Below are 20,069 nucleotides of genomic sequence, written 5' to 3' on the forward strand. Positions count from 1 at the left end.
ATACATCCTGAACAGTTTTGGGAGCCTCCATATCAATCAGAGCTTGTATTTTGGCAGGATTAGCCTCAATTCCCCTCTGTGATACCATGAAGCCCAAAAATTTGCCCGAGGAGACTCCAAAGGCACATTTTTCTGGGTTTAGCTTCATTTGATGTTTCCGCAGTACTGAGAATACCTCAGTCAAATCTGCAATATGATTTGCTTTTGTAAAGCTTTTCCCTAGCATGTCGTCAACATAAGATTCAACATTCTTTCCTATCAGCTCTTTGAAAATCTTGTTGACGGTCCTCTGATATATTGCTCCTGCATTCTTCAAGCCAAAAGGCATGACCTTGTAATATTAGCTCTCACGATCAGTCATGAAAGCCGTATACTTCTCATCCTCCTAATTCATAAGGATCTGATTATACCCTGAGTAGGCATCCATGAAACTTAAAGTTTCATATCCTGCAGTCGCATCTATCAAGAGGTCAATCCGAGGCAACGGGTAGCAATCTTTTGGGCAAGCTTTGTTAAGATCTGTGTAGTCTATACACATCCTCCACTTCCCATTCGCCTTTTTTACCATTACCACGCTGGCCAACCAAGTTGGGCACTCAATTGGTTCTATGAAACTAGAATTCTTAAGTTTTTCAACTTCGCTTCGAACGGCTTCATACTTTTCAATGGAGAAATTTCTTCTTTTCTGTATCACTGGTTTTGCCTTAGGGTCTATCCAGAGTTTGTGCTCTGCAATGGCCTGATCGATTCCGGGCATGTCCTCAGTAGACCATGCAAATGCATCTTTATTCTGCTGAAGAAAAAACTTCAACTCATCTTTAAATTCTTCCAGCTGTTCAGACCCGATATAAGTAATCTTTTTCTCTTCCTCGGTACATAGCTGAATTTGTTCCAGCTTCTCCACTGGTTCGGGTCTTTGCATCTCTGTCTCTTCCCGATCATCTCGAACTTCTATGGGGAGGGCAGTTACCTTCCTCGGGCCCTCCTTGTCTTTTAAATAGGCAACATAACACTGCCGAAAGATCTTCTGGTCAGAGGAGATTTGACCAATTCCCATATCAGTCGGGAATTTTATCTTCAGGTGCTTTGTCGAAACAATAGCACCTATCTTGGATAAAGATGGTCGCCCAAGGATCATATTATAAGCTGGCAGTTCCCGAACCACCAAAAAATTGATTCGGATAATTGTTTCCTTAGGAAAACTTCCAATGGATAAATCCAACTGGACCGATCCTTCCGCCACTGCAGATGACCCTGCAAAACCATATAGATGTGTGGATGAAGGTTTCATCAAGTCCTGATCCACCTTCAATTTTTGATACACTTCGTAGGAAATTAGGTCACTGCAGAGACCTCGTATCAATCAAAACTCTATGCACTTCCCGTCGTGCAATCTCTACCTTGATGACTATAGCATCATCATGAGGTAAACAAACATCTCTTTCGTCTTCCTCGCTAAAGGTGATAGAATCTTCACCATTCAGCTTCTTCCGCTTCTGCGTCTCTCCGGTTCCAACAAATTTGGATTTTGTTTTCAGACTCCGGAGTGATTCGGGCTCTGGTCCCCCGAAGATGGTAAGGATTGGTGACCGAGTAGCTTCAATCACCTCCTTGCCCTTCTTAGATTTCAGGGCCTCCCTTGATCGTTCCAAACTAACCGAACGATCCCTTTTCGGAGCAGCCGCATGTGGCTCACGTGGCTCCTCCCTTCTTCTGCTAATGAAACTGGACAGATGTCCCCGAGATATTAATCTCTCAATATCTGCCTTCAAATGACGACAGTCATTAGTATAATGACCATAGTCCTTGTGGAATCGGCAATACTTTTCTCGATCCTGCTGCTCTCCGGGTTTCAAAAGAATTTTAGGCGGCCACTTTAAAATATTTTTTCTTTTGAGGATATTTAAAATATCAGCCCGAGGAGCATTCAATGGAGTGTACTCACTTTTACCGGGGGACCTTTGGCGCCAAGGCTGAGATTTTCCAACCCGATCGCGAACATTTTTCTTTGGCTTCTGCTTCTTCTCAGGAGCCTTCTGTTCCTTATTGGAGACTTTATTATCTCCTTGGCGCGCATCTAGAATCTCCATGACTTCAGCCCGCTTCGGCATCTCTGTACCAACTCAAGCATAAGTCGCAGGCATATCCCGTAGTAATAACTCCAGGAGTTTCCGATTAGTGAGTCCCGTGAATAGAGCAGTTTTGGCTACTTGTTCATCCAAATTTTCTATCTCCATCGTCACCTTGTTGAATCTTTTCAGAAACTCTCTGATTGATTCGCTCTTTCCTTGTTTGACAGTAAACAAGGTTTCTTCCGTTTTCTTGACCTATATTCCACTCTGGAATCGCCCTATGAATTGGCGCGCCAATTCGTCAAAGTTTACGATCCTTCCAGAGGGGAGGTTCGAAAACCACTTTTGTGCTGCTCCAGTAAGTGATGAACCAAAAACCCCGCATAAAATTTCATCGAATTACTCGAAACCGCCATGGTCTGTTGGTAATAGCCGATGTGAGCTGTTGGATCTCCGGAGCCATCGAATGTTGAAAAGGTAGGCAAACGGAAGTTACGGGGAAACTGATATCCCGCAATTGGCTCGGCAAAGGGAGTCTTCCGAATGACTGAGTAAATATCCTCAGTTATTCTTCCCTTAGCCAACTGCCCTAATTTCTCATTGATGTTGGCCAATTCCTGACCAATCTGGGTTGGGTGATCTCCAGCAATATGATCACGACCTCGATTAACATGATCATCCCATGCTACTCGATCATCACGAACAGCCCATCCTTCCCGAGCATTCCTCTCGTCGTGAACTGCTCGATCATCACGAACGGTTCTTCTGACAGTGGGTGAGTGAGTTCTTACCCCCCGTATCCAACCTTGTGTTTGAATCAGTTGTACTCTCTTGCGGTCTGTCGAACCGATCGTCTCGCCTCGGTTGATCATCGATCCTCCTAAGTCCTCGGTCTCCTTCACGGAAATTCAGATCGATATTCCGGTCTTCAGCCAATCTCTGGTCACGTGGCAATGCACGTCTCCCTGAATCGCGCTGATCAGGCTCTTGTGGTAAAACCACTCGTCTGGTGAGCATGCGGAGTGCTTGGCTCACCTCCAAGAGTTGAATCTTTACCTGATCCAATTGATCTTGGATTTTATCAGGAGGAGGATTACGTCCTCCCTGGCCACCATCTACCTCGATAGGATTTTGGCTTTCCTGGGGAATATCTGGATTATTCACTCCAGGGATCTGAACACCGGAATTGCGTTGTGCAGCGGCTGCTGCGGCTGCTGATCTAGTCACCATGGCTTTTCAAGTTGTTTCCCACAGACGGCGCCAATTGATGCGTCCAAAATCTGCTCAGCCCTTAGATCTCCTCGTGATGTCCTGCAAAACGAAAGCGTCAGATGTGGCCCGACCGCTGGGGTCGGGAGTCCACCTCCGAAGGCTAAGTCAGTTGATGAACTTAATCACAAACGGCTCTGCTAGAAGCGCAGAGCTTAAGGAATGAAGAACTGGGAAAGGTGATCTAGATAGCAGATCGCTGATAGTTTAGGTCTATCAGTATGTATCTGAACCTGAGTCTCAGATAGTATTCTTTTCGATCCCCTCACCTTGTATGGTAGTGAGGTTTATATAGAGTGTACCTTCGAATCTCCTTCGTTGGATGCACTTGAGCCTTCTTCGGGTAGTCGTTGGATCTTAACAGTTAGATCCGTTAAGCAATGGACTTCTACTAGTTTGGACTAGTAGAGGACTCCTGAGATAACCTTTAGGTTATGTGATGATTATCCCTTCGATAATGATTATCCGCAGCCGTCAATTCGAGTCTGCCATCATTAGGGTGATTACCCTAATCCATAAGTAGGATTAGGGCGCGCTTGCAGCCGAATAAGCTTTCTTCTTCAGCAAGCCATCTTCCGGATCCGGTTCGCTCGGGGGCGAGTCGGATCTCTCCGTCTCGACCGGGGTCGAGGGTTGGACCAGGTATGAACCCGGTCTGATCATAATCTCTCCATATCAGCAATCAATCAACCACCGGGGGCAGTTTGGTCAGTTTGGTGAAACCCTAGTAATTCTTGGACTCTTTGTGATATGTAAAAGGGGGAACTCCATGTTTTTCACTCTCATTCTGTTCTATGTCTTTGGAGAACGTGGGAAGATCCTTAGAACCTCTCCTTCGAAGCCAAGGAAGATCCTCAAGTATCTGTTCAGGTTTCTTCAGCGGTTTCTCTTCTAAAAGGTTGGTATGCAATTCGTTTCTTCTTTAATTCATTCTTTCTTCTCTACTTCTGATATTCTGATTTTGAGAAGGGTATTACACTGCTGTAATGACCTCTTCTTTAATTCTTTTAGCCCTAGAGTGAATTCCACAATGGAATTCACTCTATGTTCTTGAAGCCATATGGCGATGATCCTTGAATTTGACTCCACCAAAACTCTTGATGATACTTTCCCTAATTTTCTACCTATCTTTATAATTGTGGGGAGGGTCTCATATTATTACCATGACTTTCCCTTGTGTCCTCATGATTGAGGAGTTGATCCCTAATTTTCCTTGGACCATTGGAAGCCAGAAGGGAGAGATTTTGAGGGGAAATTCTTGGGTAACTTTCATGAGAGGGTAACCAATTGGCAACCCTTTTATTTTCTATTAATTCATTGGACCCTCCCCAAAACCTTTCTTGATTCTAAATTCTTTGTCCTAAGGGTGAATCTTTATTCTCCCTAGTCTTTCCGTGGATACACGGATTCTTGTTAGTAAATCCCTAATTATATGATTTGAATTTCTTTCCTTTCACTTTAATTGAGAACCTTATTTTCTCTCATTGGTAGACCCTTCCTAATTCCATTCTTTATTTTGAAATACTAATGAGATATTCCTTTATCTATCTTGGGTTGTTTTTGTGAGGATTAATTATGGGTAACTCTCATGGGAGGTAACCAACTCTCATGAGAGGTAACCATATATGAAACCCTATTGTTCTTTTATCTATTGGAAACTCCCCACCACTTTTTCAGATTGTGCATTCTTTGTTTCTCTTTCCCTTGGGTGAATCTTGATTCTTTGTTTCTCTTTCCCTTGGGTGATATTTGTGTTAACCTAAACTTGATCCCTATATTTTCTTCATGATCCATGTTTAACCTAATTAGGATTTTTAATTATTCTTTCTTCGTTCTTGTTCTTGTTTGAGATCAGGAAAAAGATGATGCATCCTTGCAACCATCTATTCCATGATCTCATTCTATTCTTTGAGATCTATGATCATCATCATGATCTTAACCCTAGCCAATAGATTCTTGAAACCTTAACCCTAACCTTTGAATGATCTTTCTGGAAACCTTTTGTAACCTTCCATGTGAGGGAAACCTCATGGGTAATGTTTCTATTAACCTAAACTAGATTTCCTATGATTTCTTGTTATTTTCTTGATAACAATCATTCCCTCTCTTTCCGTGATCATAACCTTTTCATGAGCCATATGTTATGATGAAACCCTAACCTCTTTGTAACAAACCTATTATGATTGATTTTCGCACTAAGATCTCCCCATGTCTTCATTTGGGTTAGGTTGTACTTGGTCTTCAACCCCATGAGCAAAGCACCCTTGTATAGCAATATACATGGGGGCGGTTGCTAGTGGCGGTCGATTGAACCAAGCGATCGACTGGAGCAACCGCCCGGTTTTATTTTTGGGGTTTTGCCCTATTTTGCCCCATGTTCGTTATAAATAGCATCCCTCACCCTATTAACGCATTATTATGTTCGGGATTGCTATTTTGGGCAATTAGGCGGCTGTGGAAACATATAGGATTCAGGTCTGAAGTGTTATTAATGATATGAAACATTTTCTCTTCTATTCTTGGCGATTCTGATTAAGGTAATGAATCTCCATCTGCAATTCTCTTCTTTTTAACCTCTGATTGATATGAACCCATCCCCTTTTTGTTAGTGGTTACCCAATCGATTTGTTGTACTCCCTTTCCAATGTTCTTGATGAGATCCTGTCCAGAAACGAATCCCTGCATTTGTTAATGGATAAATCCAGTCAAGGGGAGAGTTTCTGGGTAATCCATTTATGATGTTTGTTAGTTTTCCCTTCACCTATTGTCTTTAGGAGTGTTAGATTCGAGACTTAGGCCATGATCACTCGAAATCCGGATTGAAAACGGATGATCAGAAGCCTGAGTTTCGGATTTGAAACTCTCTGTTTTTGGGGCGGTCACTAGTGGCGGTCGCTCAACCTAAGCGACCGGCCGGTTTCCAGTGTCTGTGTAAGTTTGATTTTGGATTTGTTTTGACTCTTGACTCTTATATATTCTTGTAACCCTATGCCTAGGTGTTCTCTGTTTCAAGTAAAAGTCTTATAATAATTTCTGGAATTCAAGTTAGAGGAATTTTACATAATTACAGGTAAGGACATGCATTCTTATTTATATGCAATTACATATACATGATGATTCTTTTGTTCTATTTACTATTCTTTGATCATGTAAGTTGCTTTAATTGTATAAAGCATGTGAATCTTATTGTACACTTGTTGTTTGTGGTATTCCTTGATGTACTTCATCTTTCATGATATTGCACAACTGTTCATGGTATGATAAAGAGTGATTGTAGTGTAGTTGTGATGGAAGGGGTATTCCATTGGGATATCTTAGCTTGGGATATCAGAAGGCTGTGGAATGGGACACATGCCTGCTGATGTCTCCAGCACTATCATGATTACTGGATGACATATTTAGGAGAGTCTAAAATTGCATGGCTAGGTACCCCACATACTATTACCCTTTCGGCAGGGGAATTGAAGCCAGGTGACCCGTGACAATGGTGACGTGACTATGTTTCATCCAACAGCGGTAACCAGTCCATGCGGAGACTCAGTGGTCCACTGTTGGTCATGTAATGGTAGGGTTGCATATGTTAGGGTTGGGCTCATGGACGTCCAAGGAACGGACCGGGTGTCGTGAGGAGTCATGAGAGCATCCACCCCAATTATATGTGGATGACCATAGGGTTAAGGAGTGGAGTCCAACAGCGGTAGCCAGTCCGTGAGGGTTCTCACTCCTAGGGTGCGAAGGATACTGAACCGAGTTGGTTGGTGCCATAGGGGAAGTATTTGGACTCCATATAGTATGTTACCATTATGACCTTGCATTGGATTAGAAACCCCGACATGCGCCAGTACTCATTGCCAATGGTTGTGGTAAGAGAGTGTTGACTTAACCCCCAGCCACGGTTTTGCGAGCCAGGTGTGGACTTACCCCTTTGCCCAGGATCTCTACAAAGGTAACCAGTCCTTGCCGGATCAAAGTGATGAGACTTACCCAAAGGAGGGCTGGTGTATATCTTAAAGCATGTCAGCTTATAGAGACTTGCATAGTTAGATCTTAGTAGCATTCATATTTCTGCATACCATCCATATCATTTCATCTGTGCATTCGTGGATTGTATTGACATATATATGAGAATTGCTTGTTCCTTACTGAGTTCGTTGGAACTCATTCCTTTCATTGTATGTATTATATAAACTGTACAGATGGTTGCACAACGTCAGACGTTGGAGATGATTCATATGAAAGAGCCTTCTCGTTTGAAGCTGATGTGGCACAGACAGTGATACATGGACTTGCTGAGCATGGAGCCTCCTGAAGATGCTTGTGTGCATTTTTTTAGCACCCATTGATGGCCGACAAAGGCAGATTACCAGGATTTTGATGATCGTATGGAGAAAGATTGGAGGACATCTTTACTTGCTAATTTAGAAAACTAGTTTTTAGTTTTAGAAAAGAAAACCAGAAAGAATATTATTTAGTTATTTATTTTGCTTCCGCTGAACTCGATATTACATTTGATTCTTGATTCTTTCTTGGATTTTTATCGGAGTATTTGGACTCCTGTAACCTTTTTATTAATTATTGCACTATTCTTGCTCTTGATTATCTGTATTTGTATTTATTATTGTTGATAGACTAAAACCATGGATCCTGTGACGGTTCGCACCCACGGGTTGTCGGGCGGTTAACCGGGCCCGGCGGGCGGGGTGTGACAGTTTCTGATGAAAGATCGTGCCACTAAGCCACTTGGCTCCCCATGGATAATTGCTGGCATCATAACACACTCCATGCCCCAAGTAACCTCCACCCTAGCATCCCCACCACATGCCCTTCCCTTACTAGCAATCCCCATTGCAACCCACTCACCACTGTCCCTTGTCAGAATTGCTACCATCTCCATGCCCACCCTCTCTTCCTTCCACTTCTTGTAGTTCTTATTCAGTCTATGTTTTTTGGGGCAAACCCCATTGTTAGAAAAAGCACACAAAAGGTGGTGTATGAGATAGAATTGACAACACAATAGTAGACAAACAGATCAGGGAAGAAAGTTGCAGAACAATGAGTTATAAAATGATAGGATCACTTACCCTATGTAGCACAATTTGTAATTCACAAATAGCTACAGAAAAAATGAGAACAAGAGTTTATTTATACAAGTGCACTCTCCTTGAGTTATTTGAATGCCTCTGTTGATACAGAATCTCGCTCGTACTTTTCTGTCACGTTTCTGCAAAACACGTGCTCGACCTTGGGTGGTCGAGGTACGTCTCCGACGAGCAAGTCAATACCAATGATATGATCTCAACTACTCAATAGAGAATTCAAGTAATTGATCACACAGAATATGAATGCTTACCCCATTATGTTTACCTGAGGTGTTTATATAGTGTAAGATAGTAGAGTTAGATTTGGAATGTGACTCTAAGATGAGTTGTTCTAGGAAAGTAACTTTATAAAGGGTTCTTTACCTAACTTATCTTTCCATCAAGTTGATAGATGATAGGAGTCTTCCTTTGTCAGGTTCCCTAAGCATGTTAGGCGAATATGCTTGTCGTTATGGTCGGTCCTTCCATAGGCAGCCTGGTCGAACCAAACTATATATAATGACTGGTCGGACCGTTCACTAACCAGTATAGCCCAGAGTATGTGGAATGACCATTTTTATCGTTAACATAAGCCCCCCAGTCCATTGAGGCCGAGCACATAGTGTTCAATTCAAGGGAGTATGTCATTCTCATGAAACAAATATTTGGTTGGCTCGACCAGTCCCTTCATTGAAAAATGTAACATTTTCATCATGCTTAGCCATCATTAGTGCACAACTTCCCATGCACATTTTCCAAGATCCACGTGAGACCTGCCATGCGTCCCTCCCATCATGTCGTATTTAATGGTAGCTAGGAATTTCAAAGGTTGGTGTCTTAATCACCGTCCATTTGCAGCATTTGAGATACGTTTGATTGGAATGTGATTATATTTAATTTTAAGACCGTTGATATAGATCTTGTTGATAGCGTTGATTTGGGATCTCATTTGACTGCAAATATTTCACCAAGCCTTCTTCTTCGTTTTCATTTCTTCTCTGTATCTTCTTCTCCTCTGCGACTGTTGAGAGACGAAAGCTGCAATTCGTTTTTTGAAGTTTCTTCCTTCATTCACCTGGTTTTATTTCTTCAATCTCCTCGCACGTCTTCAAACAAGTAAGTTTCTTTGTCGTTTTCTCCTTTTCATTTCTGTATTTAGTTGTATGGAAGCATGGTTTACCTCTTGCAGAATCTTATATGCTTCTCTGTGGTGTTTTCCTTTGTTTTTGCCTGTGTTTTCCTTTCATTCTTTACTTTTAATCTTCCATGTTACTCTTAGAAAGACCATGGTTATAGTGAAGAAAGGTTCTTCAGTCCTAAAACCCAAAAGGAATTTAGAAGAAGGTCCTTATGTTTCCGCCTCTATAACCAACAAAAATTCAGAACACCCTGCACATCCCGACCAGAGCTCTAGTGGGCGTTCCGAGGACACCTACGAAACAACTTGTGGTCGTGAACATACTAGTAATGACAAAATTGAAATTGAATCCCGACCTGAAGTAGTAGGCAAAAGTGCTCGGACTCGCTTTAAAGATGAGAGGCAACGGTGGAAGGATAGTTTGACTCTAGAAGAGTATACGATAGAGAAGAACAAAGAACTTACTCCCGAACATATAGACTATGATCCGTACTCAACTGGCTCTGATTTTCTTCCCTCCTTGATGACCGAAGATAGGTTGGAATACCTTCGTCAAAAATACGAAATACCCTCTGACTATGTCCTCCTAGTCCCGGCCTCATTTGAACGGGCTAATTCTCCTCGACCAGAAGAGTTTGCTCTTTATGAAGTTGCTTTAAAAAGCGGCTTTCGTCTACTCGTCAACGCTTTGTTTAGGGAAATTGTCACATCCACCCAGCCGGTATCCTATCTGGCATACCCGGGATGTGATCCACAGCCCGAAGATCCAAATCGAGCGGCCATGCCTCCCACATACACGATAACATAATCATGAACAATATAATCAATGTATAAAACAAGCAATAAATAGATCAATTGAATAAGAAAAGATAGTAAATCAGAGTGCTGAAATATTAAGTATCAACTTCACACAGAGGTAATCTCAAAGAGAAGAAGTGATTAGAAGTCACTCCTTCAGCAATAGCGGAAAAGTGGTTAATTAAGTTAAATTACAATCTGTGTCAAGAACAAATCCATAAGAACTAGAATGAAAATATCCAAATGATTACAGTCATCCAAGGAAATGGGGCCTACACATAGGTTTCTTCTATCCTAATGATTTCTTCTTCAAAAGTGTGGATGAAGTAAACCCAACGTGGCCGCTCCCTCACTAAGGTGGGGCTAACCCTAGTACACACCATAATCCTCCTCGGTATAGCAATCCTAACTCTCCGCGTAGCCATCACCCGAAGGGTAGTATGCGGGATCATAGCTCGGGTCATAGGACGTGCCATCGAGGTCTTCTGTACCTGCAGTATAATCTAGCAAATTGCACAAAAGGAATGAGTTCAAAAGAACTCAGCAAGGCAAGTCGTTTCATAATACACAGTTCATTCGATACAAGTCACAATATGATGCAATATGATATGAGACAATGATGAAATATGATTCTAATCTTAAGTATGCTAGTCTCTAAGGTATACATGCTTTAAGCCATAGCACCATACTTCTTTGGGCCGTGAGTCACTCCCCCTCAATCAGAAGATATCTTGGGTCTGCCGTGGTAATTTGGTAAGGTCCTCATCAAGCCATGGTTGGGGATTCAGTCACCACTCTCTCACATCACCATTGGTATAAGTATTGGCGCATGTCGAGGCGAAGCCTAGCCCAATGCAAGTCATCTACTCAGTCGTATCATGTCAGATCCGGATACTTTCCCTATGGCACCGACCAACTCAGTTCCGTATCCTTCACACTAGAGTCAGCGTATCCTATGGCACCGACCAACTCGGACTACGGACTCATCAACCCTATTGGTCATCCACAAATGGTAAACGGGAAGCTCTCACGTCCTCTCACGGGTTGGTTACCGGTCTTGAGAGCCCGTGAGCCCAGGTCTATCCATTTGCAACCCTACCAATAAATGGCCCCTTTCGGGTATCCGCAGTATAGTTCAAGTCCTCTCACGGAGTGGATACCGGTCTTGAACGCCCTTCAACCATACTCTACCACGGGTCGTTCGGTCTCAATACCCTTCTGATTCGGGTCTGATACGACAAGGAAAAATATCCTAACCATACACCTAGACAATCCTATACATATCATCCGACAACTCGGGAAAGCATCGATGGACACCTTCGGAGAATATCCCATACTACTCTCTCCGATGTCAAAGGACAGAAGTGTCGAAAGGACACTTCCCAATCCCAATTCGTACGTAGTCAATCACAAGCTCAATCTCATCATATCATACTAAATCAACGATTCATCATATAAGCAAGACATAGCATAACATGATTGATCATATATAAAATCATAAAGTACAATTGAACATGACATTCTAAATGATATATAACATTCTATTACTGAGAAGAAAACATATAACAGTCATGTATAGTAAAAGAATACTCATTTGAACATAACCATTAAGTTCCCATAATGTAAGCATGTTGGTATAATTAACATACTTGAGTTAACGACTGTCCTTACCTTAATCAAGTTGTAAAAAGATTTAATGATCACCAAGTATGGTCCCAAAATCAATGTTGATACCCTAGATAACATACAAGTAATGTTAGAGGAGAAAACAATCGAATCGGGGTTCAAACGGATCAATTCGGCTGAGCACAGGGGTCTTAACAGCTCTTGGTTGACTGGCTTGGTCGACTGTCAGTCGACCAAGACTTGTTAACCACAGGGCAGCAATGAAAACTTGATCCGAAACTGCCCATCCGGTGCTCCGATCGTCACAAAATTTGGAGGGCATGTTTATAACAGTAAGAGGATAATACACACTAATTTTCATGATGATCCAACGGTTCAATCAAAAATGCCCAAATTGAAATCTTAGGTTCTATATGATACTTAACAAGAATCAAATTGGAATTGATAGAATTTGTAAAGGATGATGAGAATCAATCAAATGAGTGTTAAGAATCAAGTTAGAATCTTAATTTCATTATAGTCTAAGCTTAACATGCATCTACATATCAAATTTGAATCAAAATAAGTTAGATTCAATAGAATCAAAGTGATGGAGTGCAGTTAATCTCATTTGAATCATAACATAGCATGAGTGGGGAAGGATTAAGGAATTGAAAGGGGGAAACTCATGGTTAAGTGTTTGCAAGGTTGCAGCACTTCAGCCATGGTTTCAAGATCATCAATTGATAGAAAAAATGAATAGATTAGAAGAAGAATTGAAGAAATCATACCTTGAGTTGATGATTAATGTATACACTAATGATTGGAGTCAAAGATCTTCCCAAACATCAAGGAATAGCCCAAGAGAGTGCCCAACCTCGAGCTCTGGAGTGCCAATGATTAGTTTAGGTCCTCATTCACGAGTTCCAAAAAGGTAGGGGCAAAATGGGAAGTGATTTAGTGAATTTTCGAATTCCATTACTCTTGGTTGACTGGTTGGTCGACTGTCAGTCGACCAAGCAGTCGACCAAGCCATGACCGCAACTTCAGGAGTGGATTCTAGAGGCTATACAGGGTCAAATTGAGCGGGGTTTTCTCCTACAAGTCAATCAACAAGTCGAGTTTCGGAAAATACCTTCGGATTGATCACGGGGTTCCAAGAAGTGCTTCAACTAAATCAATCTTCATCGATGCACAGATTTTCACTCAATACTGACAACGTGCTCAAGTAAAGGGCATCATTGTCAATGTCCATAGGCTCAGCATCAAGCATCGAATCATCCACTAAGAGGGCCCACAGGTCTCTTCTACCACCACTTCGGGTCTTCGGACCTGCAACAGTATAAAATCCGGGCCGGGTCAGGGTTAGGATAAGGCCGGATTTTACACTCACTAACCCTATTGGTCATCCACAAATAATAAACGGGAAGCTCTCATGTCCTCTCACGGATATAACTCACCGGTCTCGAGTGCCCATGAGCCCAAGTCCACTATTTACGACACTATCAATGAATGGCCCCCACAATGTGATTCATGTCTTGTCACGGATATAACTCACAGGTCTCAAATGCCCATGAATCCCAATTGCTACCACGGGTTACTCGATCTCAATATCCTTCCGAATTGGGTATGATATAACAGGGACATCCTAGCCAAACACTGCTAGACAAGCCCTAGGTATGACAACCAATAATCCGAAAAAGCATCAAAGGGCACCATCAGAAATATCCCATACTACTCCAATTGATGTCCAAGGACAGAAATGTCAAAAGGACATTCCCCAATCCCAAATCATACCTAATCAATCAAATTCCCAATTCAATCATAACATACACAACTGATATCTCATCATATAGAAAGATACATGAAGACAAGATCAATTGAAAAAGCAACATACATGAGTAAGTGTCCATACATGATCAAGTACATAAAGGAAATACAAAAGTAAGGTCCTACTGTACTTACAACAGTCATATCATAATTAGAAACTATAATAACAGTGGTAAATCTATGTGTTTCTCAATTTAGAAACTAAGATCATGCAATCTAGGTTAATATGGAAATAATTGTCCTTAACTTAAATAGATTCAAGGATATTCCGGATGGACAAGACGATGGATCCAAAGTTAGCAAACAAACCCTAAGCAAGCATTATACAGTCACTAGGAAGCAATCCTAAAAGAATAGGCATCAAACGAATAAAGACAGACGAAGAAATCCCTTGCTGTCTTCTTGGGAAGATTTGCTGGGTTGATTGGACCAATCAACCCAAGCAGTCTACCCAGTGAACAATGCGTAGCAAAAATAAGAATTTTTATCCGAAACTCATTCAACAAGATCCGAAACACTACGAAACTTGGAGGAAACCTCTAAAACAGTAATCTAAGACTAATTAGCATAGATTAGACACCAAACGCTAACCAAAACCAATACTTACTAATTTCGAAATATGACTTTCTAATTTGGTAGAAACCATAGTTTTCAATGAAAACAAGCTATGAACTCAAAAGAAGAACTAGAGATGATAAGATCTCATTCTAGTAGATTAAACAAGTAGATCAAAGATAAGAATAATCATGAAGATGTATCCATCATGTTAAAGAAATCAAATCAAGAGTATGATCACAGTTTCATGAAGAAATCACAAGGATCATGGTTAAGATCAATATTAAGTTCATAGCACCATAAGAATGAACGGAGATTGTAGAAAAGATAATTGCAATGATGTAATATCTTCTTTATAATCTCAGTACAGAGAATAGATCATAGTAAGAATAGATCAATATCATGCAAGATAGTAAGAATAGATCAATATCATGCAAGAGAGATTACTAACCTTTGATTAAAGGAACAAGAGAGGAAACTTAAGAATTTGCAAGAGTTCTTCACCAACACCAAAGAGAGGCTTTGAGAGGAGTTCTCCATGTTCTCTAGGGGTTTTAGAAACAAAGGAGGCTAAGAAATACAAAGTTCTATTATATAGAGCATCATAAACCTAAACAGAGGATCTTAAACAGATTCTGTCTCTGTGGTCGATTGGCTTAATCGACCCAGGCTGTCAGCAAAGCCTAAGTCAGGAAAATGAAGGTCCAACTCTTATCAAAATCAAATGGGCTTCTCACAACACAACCTACAACTCACCTAGCATGGAGGAATCCTTTCAAATCATGTCCAACCAAGTTCTAAGTTCATCAACCATGCTTCTCTTCATCAAGGTGTAGTCTCTTTTCTAATTCCATCAAAGTCTCCAAGTATGGGACATCATCGTCAATCTCCATGGGTTCGGAGTCGAACACCATGTCTTCCACTGATATGGCCCATAGTTGACTTCCACTTCTACTTTGAGTCTTCGGACCTACAAACAACAATGTTTCCGAGTTAAGGTAGGGCCGGGTTTCACAGTTTACCCATTGTTTTTTCAATATTCGTACTTGCATCTATAGAATGTGACTTTGTATCTTTTACGATGCTAAATCTATGTGGACAACGCTATATACTATTGTCATATGTTACCTTCCAATTGACACATCGGGTAAATGATGTTTACTACTTATTGATGGACATCCTAAAAGGAATTGATGATGCTTCTATAAACTAGAATCCTAAGCCAGCTTGTCTGTCTATAAGGACATCGTAATGAAGATCCTGCAAACTTCAATTTTCCTTTTTATGGAAAATTATGGAGAAAGATCCTGAAAACTACTATTTCCATGGAGAAAGATCCTGAAAACTACTATTTCCTGCTCATAAATGTCTACTCTATTTTTTCCTTACGAACTTGTTTGAAATTAAGATCCTGAGCATGGATTTGGATGATTTTATATTAGAATTATTATTTTATTAACATTGGACGAGTTTGTTTCGTTACTTACTGCTTTATGTCAATCTTAAGCATGAAAAAGGAGGAATCTGCCTACACGATCATTTTTCTTTTCATGCTTCTGTTGGAGCTTGGAAAGATTTATATTTCTAAGTTTCTGTTAATTAGATTTACTTACTTTGTCTCTATTAATTAGATTTACTTACTTTCTCTTTGTTAATATCAGATTTATCGATTGTTTGATTGCAATTTCATTAGGATCTTAATGAACTAATAACAAAAGTGGCATAGGTTCGTTTGTACAAAAATTGTACTGTACCAAATATCGTGTTTAAATAGTTTTTCCGCACCGATTTAATATCGAAATTGTACCGTACCATGTAAATTCGATAGGGTACGGTTCTGGTTTTTGGTATTCAAAATTGGTATTGTACTGAAATAGTACCAAATTATTGAAATCGTATGGATTGACACCGTTAGTGTTGGTCTTACCAACCATGCTTATCTAGTCTTAACTTGTGTTCTAACTCCATTATGTAAAATGGTGCATCAACAAACATGCTAGTTCAATGGTTGACAATTAACTTCAAATTAATTAATATAAAATTTATGCTTAAAATTTGAGTTAAAACTCTTAATAGTTAGATTGGCATCTTTGGTAATATGACGTGGACATTGACGACGATGGGACGGACCATACTTAGAAGTTGAGCATGTGCGTCCGGACGCTCATCTCTGTCATTATCCGTTACTTCTCTCTCCATTGCCTTTGTTTCTTTGTGAGAGAAGTCACGATTCTTCTACCTCACTGAACAAATCTTATCTTTCATTTTGATATCGTTTCCTGACTGTTTTTCTAATCATGGCTTCTTCAATGGCTTCATTATCCGGTTTCGTTCAGAAAGATACTAAGTTCAGGACATATGATGCCATATACAGAAGAAGCACCTGCTCGAGTTTTGAGCAACTTCAAATCCAGCTGGGTATGTGTCTTTGGCTTAATAACAATGCTAACCGATTCTGTTTTCTAGTTTATCATATTTTTAGGTTTGGTAACCCAGCTTTCTACCTGGTTTAGTGTTCTCGTGTTCTGAGGATTTTCTTAGATTTGACCATCCGTTTGTTCTTCAGTCTTACGCTATTAACTTTGTCGAAGTAGATATGAAATGCGGCAATTTAGTATATAATGAAAGAAGAAATTGGGCTGACCAAAGTAGACGTGTTGTCGCTGTTGCCTCCCGCTACTCAGTTGTTCCAGCTTCTCGGTATGTTCAGTAATATCTTGATTTGTTTCTTATGCAGTAGTAAGAATATACGGGGATGTGAGATAGAACTGCAAGGCAGGAATGCTTCAATTACAATTTTGATTTTCCTGCTTTCTAAACTTTGCAATTTATAATTGTTAAGTGAATACTCTATGTGGATGATAAACTTTACGGAATTATGAGCAAAAGAGCTTATTGTTGACAAATGAATCTACTGAATCTTGATCGGGGCATGATAAGGGTGATCCATTGTGAACTAGTGGTTACGGATTCGAGTTGAGAAACAATCTCTCTTTGAAAGATGTGAGCAGAAGGCTGCGTACCTTATGATGCTCACCAGGCCCTGCAGTTGTGGTAATTTGATGTAGCATTGGATTGAAAGGGATCAACTAGCTGCCAGTTAACAGGATCTTTGGTGACTAGGCAGGTTCAAAAGGATCAAAATTGGGTTTCCCTGTGATAAGTATGAAACCAGAATTGAGATTGTTGGATGGATCCATGAAGGTTCTTCAGAATTTCCTCTTCTTGATTTGGGTTCCTATGGGTGGAGATAGTTGATTATTGATTCTAACACAATTATCCTGGCTTCCACCTGACTTGTGTTGCGGGTCCATATTGACCCCACAACCGCTTGGACCTATTTATACTGGGGTCGAAGGACAAGCACTCAACAGCCCGTGCGAGTGTTTCCAAGGTATGAGAAGTTAAACTCAACAAGTCATGCGTCTTTAGTTGATCGTTCCTTGCCAACCCAACTACTCTCTTGAGGTTTGATGTCATTATCTAAATATTGGTTAGTTTGCCCAGAAACTTGGGAGATGGGGTGGTTTCAAGATTTGGATGAGAAATTTGGTTTTGGAATGGAATAGGAGATGAGTTTAACTTACATGATATGAAATGCTTGCTTTTTATGTAGAAGCTTGAAGCTTGAATAAAGACTGAATATTGATATTAGATTTTCTACTTGAAGGAAGTCTTCAAGAAAACGAAAGAGATTCAATTATAACTTCTTGAGCACTTTCCCACCTGGTTTGAATCGGTTCAACTCAATTCCCACAATTAAACCTCCTGAGCTTCACATCATCAAGAAGTTGACTAGATTTACATGCCAATCCCACCTAAGTTTGAATCATACACTAAGCTGAGCTCACAATAGAGTGGAAAAAAAATGTAAAAAAGCATCTTGCAAAGCATGCATTAATCAAAATTTTCTATTCCCTAATGAATCCCTTAACCTTATATAAAAGACTTAATGATGTAACCAAGGTCAGCAGGCCCAAATTTGAGCCCAAAACAGCCCCTTGGGTTTGTGGCAACCAACGTTGACTGAATGCCCTAAGGGGTATTTTGGTCATTTTTCATGCCCTCCCTTCGGGGTCTTGAGTACAGTTAGATTCCCTGCCTCATGATGAGGTAGAGTTATTCTATTTTCTTTAATTGTTCATGTCATGGTTAGATAATTGGGAGCCCAAATTGGAATCTATTTGCAAGATTCCTTCTAGATAATTAGTATTTTATTATGTTATTTTTTGTGGTCCTAGTTAGTTGGCAATCAGTTATTAGTTTACAAGTGTTCTGAATATTCTTTTTTGTGGTTATAAATTGTTAAGTCCATTTAAGTTTTCAAGTTGTGAGGTCTAGTTTCTTAATGTAAGGCTATGTATAGCCCCCCCACCTCCTTGTAAAGAATCAGTTGAAGATTTAATACATATTAAAGGCTTGGAGTGGTGGGAAGCTACCACATGACCTGGGCTAAGTAGTTTTCAGAAATTCCAGTATTTTTCTTGGGGATCACCCTCTTTAACTCAAGTGCAGCAGCAGCCTCCTAACCAGTAAGTGCATCCCAGCCCCCTCCCCTCCCATTCCAGTGCCTTTCCCCCTTCCCTAGCCCATGCAAAGACTCCCCCACCCCTTCCCCTTCATCACAGACTATTACAGCCCCTCACCTACCCTGTGGCATCTCCAAGAACCCTCCGCTGCCCCTCCCAAACCCTGTGTCACCCCTCCCCAGCCCTTCTCTCTCTTCCATCTTCTTTTCCCCCTTTTCTTGGATCTTGCAATAGCACTAGAAAGAGAAAGGAAAGAAAAGAGAGAAAAAGAAAAAAGAAAGAGAGAGAATGAAAGGCGAGGCCCAAAGATCCATCCAAGAATTCAAGAAACTCTATCAAGATCCATCCAGGAATCCAAGAAACCTAACCAAGATCAACAACCCTATAACAACTTGTATTGATTTGTTAAGGTCCTAACATCACCCATCCAATTTATCCCCAACCCATTTAGGTTTTATTAACTGATCTTTCCCAAAAACCCTAACCTTCCCAAATTTCACCATTGGACCCATCCCATCTAGACTAGTTAAAGACCCTAAACCTCCCTAACCCTCCCCATACCCAAGGTGTAATTTCCCAAACAAATGCTTCTAACCTAGGGGTCTTTCTCTTTTCAAATTATCCATTACTTCCTCCAAAATCATCCCAAAACCATACACAAATCATCCCGTAGTTAACCCTAACCCTAGAAATAGTTCATTTATTAGCTGGTTCTATGTAAAGAAAGATCCTGAAGGCTAACTCCGAACCAGGGTTACATCATTTAATATAGAATCCTACACTAAAAGGAATGGCCTAACCCAATCCTTAACCTATTTAATAACTTAAATGACTAAGAAAGTGGTGTGATAGAGGACATAGTCTCAAAATATTAACTCTAACTAAACCAAGGAAATGAATCCTGTATTCTTACTTTCTACCCATATTTTAGACCCAATGAATTGGCCTATTACAAAGCAAACCGATGGAATCAAACGCCCTAGACTTATTCCTGAATAAAAGAAGCCCAATTTGGTAATGTTTTACAACCTTGTGCAGCATGTATTGACTTTTTCTTTTCAGAATATTAGATATAACACTAGTGGAAAGATTTACCCCCGAATCAACGCAATTTCTTTAAATCAAATTTTAGAATGTTGAATGAGTGTATTTGTGGAACTAGGTTGGCAATCTCTACAAACAGGGAATGAGTCCA

General features: G+C 40.5%; 1 protein-coding gene across 6 annotated transcripts in view; it reads left to right on the forward strand.

Annotated features, from left to right (window-relative positions):
- Positions 1 to 16,491: 16,491 nt before the first annotated feature.
- LOC149007408 (sodium/pyruvate cotransporter BASS2, chloroplastic-like) overlaps positions 16,492 to 20,069 on the forward strand; it is a 119,517-nt gene continuing 115,939 nt past the window's right edge. For all 6 annotated transcript variants that reach the window (XM_089165720.1, XM_089165718.1, XM_089165721.1 and 3 more), the window contains exons 1-2: positions 16,492 to 16,763; positions 16,940 to 17,045. In XM_089165720.1, the coding sequence (XP_089021846.1) occupies positions 16,643 to 16,763; positions 16,940 to 17,045 (227 nt within the window). In that variant the 5' untranslated portion in view covers positions 16,492 to 16,642. The remainder of the gene's footprint in view (positions 16,764 to 16,939; positions 17,046 to 20,069) is intronic.

Source organism: Hakea prostrata, chromosome 8 (genome assembly GCF_041222555.1).
Source record: "Hakea prostrata isolate BN-2017 chromosome 8, UWA_Hpros_2, whole genome shotgun sequence".
In the NCBI taxonomy this organism is placed as follows: domain Eukaryota; kingdom Viridiplantae; phylum Streptophyta; class Magnoliopsida; order Proteales; family Proteaceae; genus Hakea; species Hakea prostrata.